We start from the raw sequence: 13264 nt of genomic DNA, 5'->3' as shown, positions 1-13264 counted from the left end.
ATTAGAAGCATTTTGGTTAAACTAAAAAGTCTCAGTTAGTTTCGGTTGGCGAAAGCATTTGAGTTCTTTTGTTCTTAATAACCGGGTTTTCTTTTTCTAAATCCATTTGTGAAACATAAGAAATACCCGGTTTAACTTGATTCCCTTTATACATTTTATGTAAGAAAATACAATCAAACAAAAAGACTACCATATTTCATTTTTGTTCTTATTAACCGTAAGTATATCTACATGACTACATACATAGAATGTCAACGGGAAGATAAATAGAAAAGATGGTGTGTGTAGATATACTTACGGTTAGTACTTTTTGCGATGAAAAGATGGTGAAGTTTCGTGTCTTGTGTTGTTTCATCAGTTGCACCAAGATAAAGCCATCGTCTCCTCCGCCACAAGTGGTCGAAACAGGAACTGCAAACCCTCCTCCACAAGTGGCCAAAATCGACAAGAAAAAGCCTCCCTCGTCTTTGCCACAATGGGAGAAAACGTACATGCAAAAGCCACGACGAGTAGTGAGAAAGGAGGAAAGGGTTCAACTTCTTATGACAGTACTTGTGGAAATTATCATAATTATATCTCATGATTTTGATTTTCGTGTGTGACGTATTTATTTGTGCATTAATTTTTTAAGTTGTGATCTGATCTTCCAACTTATTATGATGTGGTCTTAATTAGAAAGTGAATGTATCTAGACATAAGTGTATGAATAAGCGATTGTGTAAATTCGAAACTTCAGGTTTGCATAAAGTTTTGTATATAATGATGGATGGTTGTAGCTATGATGTCACGTATCATCATCAGTCCTGATCACCATCCGTGCAATGATCACATCCCATAACTGACGTTCTGCTTTCTCTTTGGTTCTATCATTTCGATCCAAACCATCATCTTTCTCTGTTTTGTCTAGTTTTCTACTATGGCTCAAACTCAAAGTTACCCAATATATCTTCTCATAGATGTGGCGGTTGGGTGGCTGTTAAATGCTCACTTCCGTCTATATAAGATATTTAACTACGCTTATTTACATACAAGCCGTCTAATTCCAGTTTCGAGAAAATAATTGTCATATATGGCTGCTTGTTAATTGTTATAAGGGAAAATTGATTTTAAAAGATGTCTTTTTTTTTAAATTTGTCCATTTATGCCTTCTTTTTTTAAGTTTGGTATATTAGGTTTTATAATAGGAAAATGCTCAATTATATCCTTACTTAAATTATATGGAAATAAACATCAAACTTTTTGAAAAAAAAAAACATCAAATTAGCAAATTTTCTGTAAGAAAAAAAAGATATTCTTAAATCTAAAAAAATCAAAAACATATATTATTTTTCCTTTTAAAAAAAAACTCTTCTCATTTAATATTGTAAAAAGGTAAAAAAAACCAAAGATAGACTCGACGATGTCAAAATTTTCTGAAAAATAAAAACTTCATTTGTTCGTGATTATCAAACCTAAACTAGGAAGATTGTTTGAGACTATCTCTTTGATATTGTTAGTTTTTAATTTTTGGTCAAACTCAAGGACTGTATATACACCTAACGTTCACTCAAAATAAAAATATATGATTTCTAGATATTAGGGAATACAAAATATTTTGTTTCCTTTAATTTAGGATTCAATTTCCTTGTATAAGATAGTTCTAAAAATTCGTAGAATACATTTTCTAAAATATGAAGAACAAAGAGTAAAGTGTAGAATTGATGATCTAACTTTTGCAGAATATAGGGTAAAGTGTAGAAAATAAATTTTAAAATTTGTAGAATATAGAGTAACATGTAGAATACATATTCCAAATTTTGTAGAACACCAACCAAACCTGAGTTCTATTTTTTTTAGAAGATATATATATTCTAAAATTTTCAGAACAAGTGCAATGCGAAGAATTTGTAATCTACAATTTTTAGAACATGTAGAGTGTGCAGAATTCATAATCTAAAATATTTAGAATACAGAAGATGTATTCTAAATATTGCAGAATGATTTTTTCAATATCAAAATCAACATACTTTCATCCAAAACTCTTTTGTTTAACATTACATCTTATTAATCTTTAATTGTTGATATGTTTTAATTTAAAAATTAATTAAAAATTAATTTTATTTATTTAAAATGGTAATTTAGGTATAACTGACAATTTACCGCAGAAAGCCTAAAAGGACAAATTTTTAAAAAAACATCCTTTAAAATCAAAACCCCCTTGTTATAATTAACATATGTCACCTACGGTTTATATATATGGCTGCTTATCATAACAAAATACATGTTTATATCTTCAATATTTTCCATTACTATTATACTAACCTCTGTCATTAATGAGATATTATTTATACAATTCTTCCAACTTGGTTGTCCACCACAACTTTCCTTGGCTTAATCTTTCTATTATGGTAGGCTAAAAGGACAATTTCAAATACAAGATATAGATAACGATGCAATTTGGCTAATATTAAGTTTCATTTATTCTTATAAACCGGATTTGTTTTTCTTCATTTGTGGACCATAACGAAGACTCGGTCCAACTAATTAATTATATTGTATGTAGTTTGGTAGAACTAATGTTTTTTATTTATTTATTATTTGGGTTGAAGGAGTTTAGTAATTGTTATCGTGTATTTCAGTTAGTTGATTCCATTTGTTTATTTATAAGCAACTAAATAGTAGTAGGAAACAAACATATATATTGCCACATTTATTCGCAAGCAAATTGATAATTTCTTAGCAATTTCTTGTATCTTCTTAGAAGAATACATAAAAGCCATGTTGCTCATGTCGGCAGGTTTATCTACATACATAAAAAGTCAAAAGAACATACGTTGGGGCTATCTATCTATATATGTAACGTCGCTTTATCATATAGTATGAAATTTCTGGACGTTCATTTTCACAATAGTTTCACAATATCATATTTTTATTTTCCTGTAACAATGGTGATGTGTCGTTTCTTATGCTGTTTCATCAACTGCGCCAAGATTAAGCCGTCTTCTCCGCCACAAGTGGCCGAAACGGGGAAGAAAGTTCCACCGTCGCCTCTTCCACCCAAAGGGGCCGAAATGGCCAAGAGACAGCCGCCGCCAAAATTTAAGGGTATACCGGTTAAAGATGGAGGATATGTTGTTTCAAAGTCGAATAAGACCACCGCCAAGAGTACACGCCGTCGCTCACGCTATGGAAATGACGCCGGCGGTTTCGGAGGTTGCGGCGGTGGATGTGGCGGCGGCGGCGGCTGTTGATATGATTTATTATTTTCTTGTCTTGATGAGCGTAGTATAGTTTCTTTATTTTAATGTGTGTGATCTTTAAACTTGTATGTATATATAATGGATCATATATATATGTGGCTTTGACCCAAAAGAAAAAAAAAATTGAAATTTCTGGTTTGCACAAAGTTTTCTTCTATACATATTACGTAGATATATACTCAACTCATAAAGTTTGACGTGTATATATCATTATTTATGTATAAGCGAATATCATAAAAGAGAATAACATATACAGTAAAAAAAAAAAAGAGATAAACGATCAGGGTTGTTTTTGTCTGCGTAAATATCAAGTTTTCTTTCATAGATGTTAGAAATATCAAATAAGACAAGAAATATTTTTCTTCTTTTTATAGAAAATCAAAATTTCGATAAAGAATTAGAAAAATAAATTGGTCTTTGCTTTTTTGTTGCACACGTATCAGACATTAATATTAAATTAATAAAATTAACTGTAATGTGTTGTTTCAAGGACTTTCAACTATATATATATACAACAACCTATCTTATTATATAAACGAAGGCCGATAAAGAAAACATATATATAGCTAGTTCTCATTCTATTGATATATAATTTCAGTTAATCAAAAGGAAAATTCGCTTAACAATTCAGAAAAGAAAGAAAAAGTAAATAAGAAAATTATGTGTAGCATTTAGAAACAACTAGTTTAGGATATGTCATAACATAAGCTTGTATTATATAAACAAATACAGTATATGTGTTTTTCAACTTAAACCGTAATTTGGGACTGTACCTTATTTGCAAATATGAGGTCCAATTGAAAATCAATTGGAAATAAGTGGGGAGGCTCATGTACTATATATATTGCCCCAAAAATCATTCTTCTTTTCATGTGGAATTTTTACTCTAATATACCTTGTATAAAAGGACAATTTTGCATTATATAGTTATGTGTATTGTCAATTGTGTAATGCCTTTTTAACTATGCTAATCAAATCTCCCTTTCCTTACCCAATCTAACGTCATGCATCCCTTCGTGGTCGGGCATGACTTGTAAAAATATGTGACGAGAACTCATAAGCAAAGGCGACGTTTTCACATAGTAGCACCTGCATCTGTCCAATACAACTCCCTCGACTCTATAAAATACATAAATAGTCTATATGACGCCACTATATATATTCCAAAGAATTTCTAAAGATTGTACATCGTTTTGAATAAAATATGATGGGCTAGTCGCTAGTTTTAGATTACTTGTAGTCGTACGTACGTACAACTGAAACATCCCTTGCAATTTCTTGTATCTTTCAGAAATTACTAATTACGTGTCAGAAACTTGGAAAGCTTCATGTATGTGTGAACTTGAAAATGTTAGATTTTGCGATTCATGATATATAATTGTGATTATTGTAATGTTTCCGTGGAATTTTCAACTATATTATATTTTTTTGGATGTTGATAAAAACTATACTGTTAAATAAAGAATATTTTGACCGTGAATATCAAGAGGAGAAGTCTCACTTGTCCGCTACCAAAAGTCCAAAAGTGAAGTTTCTTGTGCAATTTCATTTCTCTTATCAGAAAAAATTAGTTGACCTCTCCTAAACTTATATTATATTTTTCAAAGTCAAAGGCAAATTGAGGCTATATAAAAAAGGTTCTACATATCACATATATAAAAAAGGTTCTACATATCGGGATTATCTTGCATTTGCTAGTATACGATCACGATGTGCCGAATACTATGTTGTTGCTTCTGCCGCAAGAAGAAGAAGCCGCGAGATGTAAAAAAGGGTAAAAAGGGAAAGAAAGATGGAGGCCTTGTTGTTTTAAAGCAGAAGCAGACTAAGTCTAAGAAGAAGCGTCACGATGAACCTGTAGATATAAAAGTAGACTCATGTTGCTGCTTTTGGGAAGGTGGTGGTGGTGGAGACGGCGGAGGTGGAGACGGTGGAGGTGGAGGCTGTGGTGGTGGCGGTGGTGGATGTGGAGGAGGTGGCGGAGGCGGCTAATATATGAGGTTTCTGCCGTTCTAAATATAATTCATGACGATCATTTCTTGTGTCATAAATTTATTTCTTTGAATTTTTTAAAGATTTTTGCCATTGTTTCACAGCGGCCAAATTATGTATTTCTTTATTTATATATACAATGTAAATAAATAAAAACACAAATAAATATATAATATGATGAATCCATCATATATGTTTGTTTTGATGGAACAGTAGTACTGTATATGATTTAGTTGAATTTATTCAGTTAGAAAATTAGAATAATAAGAATATTAAAATTAAAAGAAAAGCAGGCTATATTAAATTATGGATTCATTCTTTTTTTTTTTTTTGAATATATATATCATATTATAAAACTTGATACTATTTTTGTTTTAGATTTATCATAAGATTGATGTTTGAAAAAAGATTAATAGTGTTGTTAGATTAAAGACTACAAAATATCATACATTAGTTGTCTTTAAAATTTTCAAAGGACGCCTAATATTTTTTTAACTTCCATCTTAAACCAAATCAGCTTGTTAAGTCAGTGGTCAAATATATATGTTTCTATGATTCTACGACATAGCTTGGAAGAAGTCTCACAAGTCACAACTCACATTACCTATCGATAGACATCAATTTCCAGATAATCTTGAATTATGATTTAGAGATGATCGAAAACAACGTTTCAAAATAACACGCTTTGATCTTAAGACCAAATGTACATCATCCGTTGACTTATTTAAATCACCAAACCTAATCGTGTCCATGTCCACAAACCCGTAAAATAGTTTTTTTTGTTCTTAATTACAAAGAGATACCGATTTATATATAGGAAAGCAGATCAAGGTTATAATTAATAAATGTAACTATTTTAGTAACTAAATATGGGTTGCGTTCATATTAGTTACAAAACACATTTTCAAACCATACTATTATCAATAAATTTAAATATATTTAGTAATTATATATGGTTTGAGTTCAATATTACTCACAAAATACATTTTTCAAATTAATTAAGGGTTGATAGATGATCAGATATATATATAGCTGGTCGTCTGTCCCCATTTTTTTCTCGGAATTTTTTGAATATCTGAGTTCTGAGTTCTGAGATCTCACCTTCGTGTATTGATACTTGTTACTAATATTTAATTCTTTGGATTGCATGCGTACATATAATTAGTAACCATAATTGTGCAAATATGGAAAGAAAATGCGTTTAGTGAATTAATATCACCAATTAATATTGAGAATGATGTTTCGAATATTTCCCGCATGTCTGATGTGTCTACGAGGGAGTAGTCACTAGTCACGCGCTTTCGTATTGACAAAACGAGATTACACGACAAAGAGTAAATAGAATAAATATTCTTATGTATGAAGAAAGGCTCAAAAGCAAGTTGTAGTAACTTAATTAATGATTTTATTTTTTATTGAAAAGAAGAAAAAGTAATCAAGAAGATCGTGTCTTAGTTAATTTTTTGGCTAAAAACTTTGAAATGTCCGTTGCAATTTTGTGTATCTTTAAGAAATTACATAACCTTCTATAGATATATAAAAGGACTCTATATCCTCGCATCTTTTTGGTACTAATAGTTCAGTTTCACAAAAAAGTAAAAATATAATGGAGCCTTTTGTGAATGTAATTATTATATTATGTGCATGTGTTATTTTCGTGTTGATTGCCATATGCTGCTTCCCCCATAGGAAGAAAGAGCCCTTGTCGTCTCAGCATCGAGATTTGGAAATGGGTGTATCCGGAACAAAAGATGGAGGACTTGTTTTCATGTCAGGAAATAATACCACAACATCTGTAGCAGCTGCGGCTGTAACCACCGCAGCTTCTGACGGCCCTGGTTGTGGAGGCGGTAATGATGGTGGTGGAGGAGATGGCGGTAATGATGGCGGCGGAGGAGATGGCGGTGGATGTGGAGGTTGCGGCGGAGGCTAATTAAGGGTTTTGTATATTGTGGGATTTGATAATTCTGTGGAGGCTAAGGGTTTTGTATATTGTGAGATTTGATAATTGGTCTATGCATGCATCATGCATGTAAATATTACTGTAAGATTGAACTCTCGTGAGGACGGGAAATTGTATCATAAGGTGATGAAATGGTTGGTTTACAAATTAAATATGACTTTTTCTTATGAACTTTTGTTTCTAGAATGTTATATTATATTAGGCTTGCATAGTTGTGGTCCAGTGGTAAGGGGGAATTGGGGAAATGTTTGAAGGAACTAATCCAGATTCGATCTATCATGTAAACAAAAATCATGGTTGCGTGGAAAGTTTGTCAATTGAGTCAAGGCCCTGTTGGTGTACCTGCTAGTCAGAAATGTAGGCGGTCTGACTACCCTCTGGTATTAGTCGGAAAGGATTCCAAACTCGGAATAGATAGTGTGGTGGTCCTTCGAGAAGAAGTCCACTCTAAAACATTTTGGTGTGTTTCTACCAGGGCTGACCGGATCAGCGATAGGGTTTATAAAAAAAAAATGTTATATTATAATTTGGATGAAGATGCATATATGGACATACAAACGATATAAACGATGATAGTTGTAGATTTGTTTTTGTCTTCGATCGAAGCTAAGACAATAATTATCATTTTTAATGTAAATTATTTAAATTGTAGTGAACATCCAAATTATATTAACTAATTACTTAATATATATTCTTTAACTAAGAGTTACGTTGTTCGTTTCTCTCTTCCAGAAATCTCTCGAAAATGAAAATTTAGCTATCTTTCTCATATTGAAATATAGTTATAATTGGGTGTCTCCATGTACTTAAAAATTGAAAAACAAATAAGTCAAAGCATAATTAGGTTAACACAAGTAGCACCATGATCTATATACCTTTCTATAGATATGGTCCTCCGAGAATTAACATTAGTATAATTCAACTAAAAGAAAGAAAGTAAGATCGGTCGATGGGGAAAGTTAGGGATCATGATAATAATGTTTGTGGCAGTTCTCTCTTTCTAGCTAATACAGATCATTTGGCTAATTCACTTTCTCTATACCAAAACAAAGAAAGATGATCTCACCAACAACAACCTAATTGCGTGTCTTCGTTGAATGCTTACTAAAACCCTAATCTCTTTTGTGGACAAACAAATTATATATAGCTTGGTTCTTATTTGTATGTAATATATCATGCTACAGATATATATCATTAAAGTTAAGGAAGGGTATATTATAGCTGATGATTATTATGTTTTCGTTGAACTTCTCATACATACCGAATATCTACTGGAAATATGTATATTCAACAATTACTATATACTGTATTACTTATTGTGTGAATTTTGTTTTGTTAATTATATATATGAGAAAAGTTATCAGAGAATCTTCAAGAAAACTGCACACATTTACGTTGATGTAAGATAAATAATTAGACTTGTAATTGGTAATGGTTTCAGACCATATTAGTATATAACATTTCATTGATGAAATTATATCATTTCGAAGAAATTGCCACTTTTTCAAAGACACCATTCGCTGGAGTGTGTATTTAATATATCAACTAAGATTATAAAAAGTACTCGACTTGTACCGATTGACTGAGTTAATATATATATGATTGTGATCCAGATATGAATTGGTCACTTGATTACTGTCTTATATATGTATTTTCGAAATATATTAATATCCTTTGCAAAATTACGAGTATAAATATATATTTAAAATAAAAGTAAAATTCAATAAATTAAAGATAAATTCTCTTGGATGCCATTATTTTAGTTATTCTTCTAAAACTATCATACTTTGTAGTATTTTTTTCCAAACATACTACAAAATTTGTATTTTTCCAAAATACTATAAACATAAAAAGTTGATTTTTGAAGGTGTAGAATTATTTTTTAAAATGTATGGGTTGACTATTTAAATTTAGGGTATAGTTTTTAGGGGTAGGGTTTAGTGTTTGAGATTTCAAAATTACTTCTGAATGTTAAAAAAAGATAATTTTAGTTTTGTGGTTTTTTTGGAAAATAATGTATGTTAATGTTATTTTTGGAAAATAAAACTTATAATGGTATTTTTGGAAAATACATATTTTCATGGTATCTAAGACAATTCCCCTAAATTAAATAAAATTAAAATAACAATTGACCATCAAACAGAAGGAAAAAAAAACATAAGGAGTAGGTTCAATAATTTTAAAGTTAATAATTGCTTATCAATTTGGGTTTGAAATTTTGAATAAAAGCAGAATGTAACGCAGATACAACCTAACACAAATTAAATACACGATTCCGTTTGAAAATACAAATACAACCTAACAAATATTAAAGTCAATGGTCTTCATCTATATATATATATATATATGCATCTTGTTGTTAGCAGAATTGGCAAAAGTAGTCAGCAAAAAGAAGTCGTTGATCAAATTAAATGAGTCCTGTGGCGATTCTGTTCATAGCGTTTGGGACATTACTATTGTTCATGTTCATCCTATGGCTCATTCACTTTCTCTACCACAAAGCTAAGAAGGATGGCAAGGAAAGCATCGCTTGTCTCGGCAGCGGTTACGGTGGCGAGTTCGGCGGTTGACTTTAAACTTACCCGTGGCAACATGCCAACATGCATGCGATTTCAATTTTCATGTTTGTTGTGACTGTACATATTTTTTATCCATACAACAAGTACTTTGTTTCTGTTGATATATCATAAGACTGTCCATAGTCACGTACTTATAAATCTTCTATCATTCTATGCATGTGCTTCAATGCTTGTGTATTGATTTGGTAATTACACTATTTAAAAGTTTAAGTTGCTTCCTCCAAGTTGAAAGCCTCTTGGCTCTTGTGTTAGTTAACAGTTTACTTAAGAATATGAGGTTAGGACTGAGACAAGCACAATGGTCAAAATCACAATTCTCAACTAGCTTGGCATATTCTTTATTAAACCTAAATATACCCTTAAATATCATTAAAAGTATATAAATAAAAGTCAACGAAACAACTTCTAAATACAAAATCTCAAAAAATAGCTCACCTCCAAAAAAAGTCTTATTGTATATATTAGGGCCGTGTAAAAGAAAGTACTATACACATAATAACTAAAGAGAATGATAGATTATTGTTTCTCTCTTAAGAATCAAAATCATGATTTAGAAATCAAGTAAAATAAAAAACCAAAATGACTCCTTTGAAGATTGTGGACATAGTGATTGGGGTAATATTCTTGATCATATTTATATTATGTCTCTTCTACTTTCGTTACAGTAAGAGTAAGAACGACGGCGGCCGGAAAGAAAGCGGCGGATGCTGTTGAAGAGGCGCGGCGGCTACCACCGCACACGATTTGTCACTTTAACCGTTCCTTTTGAAGGATTTTTTTGTGATTTACATTTGTTTTTCTTCAGTTATGAAATAAAGTTGTAATTTGGTTATGTTGTGTGTGTGTGCGAGCTGTAGAGATGAGACAAACATATACATGAATCAATATAGTTGTTTTGTTTTGTTGCTTTCTCTCGATCGACATGTTGTAATCCAACAATGACGGTCGTCAAAATATCTTGAGTATATGTGGAGATATATAGAAGATACAAATGAGTTTCATTTAAAAAAAAAAAAAAGAGTTTCATTTTGTTTAATTGAAAATTTAATTTACCACGTCTTCTGAAAAAAAAACATTACACCTTTAAGACTAAACATTTTACACTAAATTAATGTTCGTATAAGAAAATACTTGTTTTATTTAACAGCATATTTTAATTTTACTATAGATTTCTAATCAAAGACATATATATTTTATACTACGTCATTATAAATTTTGTACATTAGAATATATATAATTTTTAGCTGTAAACCTATGCTAGCTAGCTGATATCTAACTTTGAAACTTCATAATTTCTAAATAATCTGAAATATAATAACATTATTATGATTTTTTCATTAACTTTTGATTATTCTATTTTTTCTACCAATAACATGCATTTAATTAGCTGAGTTGAACATGAATAATTAGCTATTCACGCTACTATAATGATATTTTATTTGTAAGCTCGATAAATAATAAAAGCTCTTATTAAATTAATTTCAAGTTATCAAATAACTGTAAAATTTTGAATGTTTGGAAAAAAAGAAAATAGAAAGATAATTAATACATATAGCATGATACACCTAACTAGAAAATCTTTATAATATAATAACTAACTTCCTCCGCCACCACCACCGCCACATCCACTAAAACCACCGCCGCCGTGATGTCCACCACCACTAAAACCACCGCCGCCGTGATGTCCACCACCACTAAAACCACCGCCGGAGTGATGGCCACCATTATGATGACCACCGTGATGATAGCCGGCGTGATGGTGTCGGTTATTGTCGGAGCCGGAGAGAGTAGGAAGAGACGCAGCGGCTGGATATAACATGAAGCCGCCATCGCTTGTTCGCACAGCTCCGGTCCTCTGGTTGTTGGCATTTTGTGAAGGCTCATCAGTGTTAGTCTCCTTCTCCCTCGAAGCAAGAAGACACGACACTGCGGTGTATAAAATTATGAAACCACCACAGCCTATTATGACATAAGTAGAAGTTTCCATTATCTCTCTTCTCTCTCTCTCTCTCTCCAATTTAAACAAAAAAAAAAACAAAAACTGTGAATCTTATAAAAACTTGTGAAAGCGTGTTATCTAGCATTTAATTTGTTTTGTGATTAGAAATCTCTCATAATTATTTAATTTCTGTTTAATTTCTATTAAATTTGGATTAGTCATTAGGATAAGAGAAACAAACACAGGGATTTATTATATTTTTTTTAAAATAAAAAATTGAGTTTGAACTTAGTTGATTTATTATTGACATTACACTTTTGTGTTATGCTCTTTCTAAATCTATTAGACCAAAACTTAAATCAATAAGAAAACATGAAAATACTTTTTATTGGTAAGGTGTGTTAAATTGATCCAATAAAACGAGAGATAAAATTCGTTTTTTTGTTGTTGTAAATAATATCATTAACTTTTGTAAAACCATGTTTATTATAGTGTATTAGACTTTGTTTGAAAATATTCAAAAATATATATTATAGCTATTCGAAACGATATAAACCAATATAAATAATAATTAAAAATCTCTACCCAAATGATATAGCATGTCATCACCAGCAATATTAAACTATATTTGCCAATATGCTTTTTTTTTAATTGTTCATCCATTGCTCCAATTAGTCCAATGAATTATTTTGATTAAAATTCTAGTCTACACTAAATTTAGTTACCTTTTTCCATAAAGCTCGACAAAGCAAGTATATTAACAATGGAGTTGGGACGAATTACAAAATACAAAAAAAAAAAATAAGAAGATAATTGCAATGGAAATATGTGGGATACTGGTATATGCAAAAGAAAATCATAATAATGGGATCAAGAAATAAACCTCTAATTATGGTATCCATGCAATTATTGAATTTTGATCAAATCAGTATGCTATGTTTCTCTAATAAAGTCGATTTCCCCAATTTAAAGAAGGCTGTCCAAGAAAGAAAATATCAGTTCATGCATACAGTACGTAGCAGCATGCATGGGTAAACTAACTTCGTCAATCGCCTCCTCCGCCACAGCCACCACCACATCCTCCGCCACAGCCACCACCACATCCTCCTCCATCGTGACCATGATGCCCACCACAACCACTAGCACCGTGATGGCCGGAGCCGGAGACAGTAGGGAGAGACGCAGCCGCTGGATATAGGACGAAGCCACCACCATCATGACTTGTTGTTACATCTCTATTGTTTGGCTTTGGCTTCTGCGCAGGCACATTATTAGTGACTGTCTTCTTCATCTTCTTCCCCAAACAACTAAACAACCATGGAACAGTAAAAAGAATAATAATTCCACCTAAGCTGGCTATGATCACAATCAAATAAGTTTCCATGATCTCTCTCTCTATCGAATACAAAACGAAGAATCGTATAAATAAACTTCAATAGTTCACGTTTTTGTTTTTTAATCAATAAAACTGGATTATCAGTTTCAACATTATCTTTAACTTTTGTACTAAATATATTACTCTTTAGATAATATATATCTTTTTTTTTGTTAA

The 13264-nt window shown here is 31.3% G+C and overlaps 5 protein-coding genes across 5 annotated transcripts; 4 read left to right on the top strand and 1 right to left on the bottom strand.

The window, feature by feature from the left end:
• The first annotated feature begins 323 nt into the window (after positions 1-323).
• Positions 324-637, top strand: LOC17898326. Its single transcript, XM_006303638.2, has 2 exons — positions 324-548; positions 632-637. Exons 1-2 carry the CDS (start codon positions 324-326, stop codon positions 635-637), a joined length of 231 nt encoding a protein of 76 aa, XP_006303700.2.
• Positions 638-2712: 2075 nt separating this feature from the next.
• LOC17900256 lies at positions 2713-3284 on the top strand. The gene is made up of 2 exons (XM_023790182.1): positions 2713-2835; positions 2970-3284. The coding sequence occupies exons 1-2, from the start codon at positions 2758-2760 to the stop codon at positions 3228-3230; spliced, it is 339 nt and encodes a 112-aa protein (XP_023645950.1). The 5' UTR covers positions 2713-2757; the 3' UTR covers positions 3231-3284.
• A 1631-nt stretch (positions 3285-4915) lies between these two features.
• LOC111828658 (loricrin) lies at positions 4916-5404 on the top strand. Its single transcript, XM_023777139.1, has one exon. It carries the CDS (start codon positions 4950-4952, stop codon positions 5229-5231), a length of 282 nt encoding a protein of 93 aa, XP_023632907.1. The 5' UTR covers positions 4916-4949; the 3' UTR covers positions 5232-5404.
• A 1433-nt stretch (positions 5405-6837) lies between these two features.
• On the top strand, positions 6838-7164 carry LOC17897139 (POU domain, class 4, transcription factor 1). Its single transcript, XM_006304867.2, has one exon. The coding sequence runs from the start codon at positions 6838-6840 to the stop codon at positions 7162-7164; it is 327 nt and encodes a 108-aa protein (XP_006304929.2).
• Positions 7165-11367: 4203 nt separating this feature from the next.
• On the bottom strand, positions 11368-11760 carry LOC111832457 (glycine-rich protein DC9.1-like). The gene has a single exon (XM_023788791.1). The coding sequence runs from the start codon at positions 11758-11760 to the stop codon at positions 11368-11370; it is 393 nt and encodes a 130-aa protein (XP_023644559.1).
• Between the last annotated feature and the right edge of the window lie 1504 nt (positions 11761-13264).

This window comes from Capsella rubella, unplaced genomic scaffold (assembly GCF_000375325.1).
Source record: "Capsella rubella cultivar Monte Gargano unplaced genomic scaffold, Caprub1_0 scaffold_1, whole genome shotgun sequence".
NCBI classification, from domain to species: Eukaryota; Viridiplantae; Streptophyta; class Magnoliopsida; order Brassicales; family Brassicaceae; genus Capsella; species Capsella rubella.
This window is presented reverse-complemented; position numbering and strand designations above follow the sequence as displayed.

Excerpts from the sequence above, each read along its gene's own strand:
- LOC111832457 (XM_023788791.1), bottom strand. The coding sequence starts at position 11,760 with ATGGAAACTTCTACTTATGTCATAATAGGCTGTGGTGGTTTCATAATT.
- LOC111828658 (XM_023777139.1), top strand. The coding sequence starts at position 4,950 with ATGTGCCGAATACTATGTTGTTGCTTCTGCCGCAAGAAGAAGAAGCCG.
- LOC17900256 (XM_023790182.1), top strand. The coding sequence starts at position 2,758 with ATGTTGCTCATGTCGGCAGGTTTATCTACATACATAAAAAGTCAAAAG. Across the intron at positions 2,836-2,969 it reads GGGGCTATCTATCTATATAT|ATTAAGCCGTCTTCTCCGCC; the intron begins GTAACGTCGCTT and ends AACTGCGCCAAG.
- LOC17898326 (XM_006303638.2), top strand. The coding sequence starts at position 324 with ATGGTGAAGTTTCGTGTCTTGTGTTGTTTCATCAGTTGCACCAAGATA.
- LOC17897139 (XM_006304867.2), top strand. The coding sequence starts at position 6,838 with ATGGAGCCTTTTGTGAATGTAATTATTATATTATGTGCATGTGTTATT.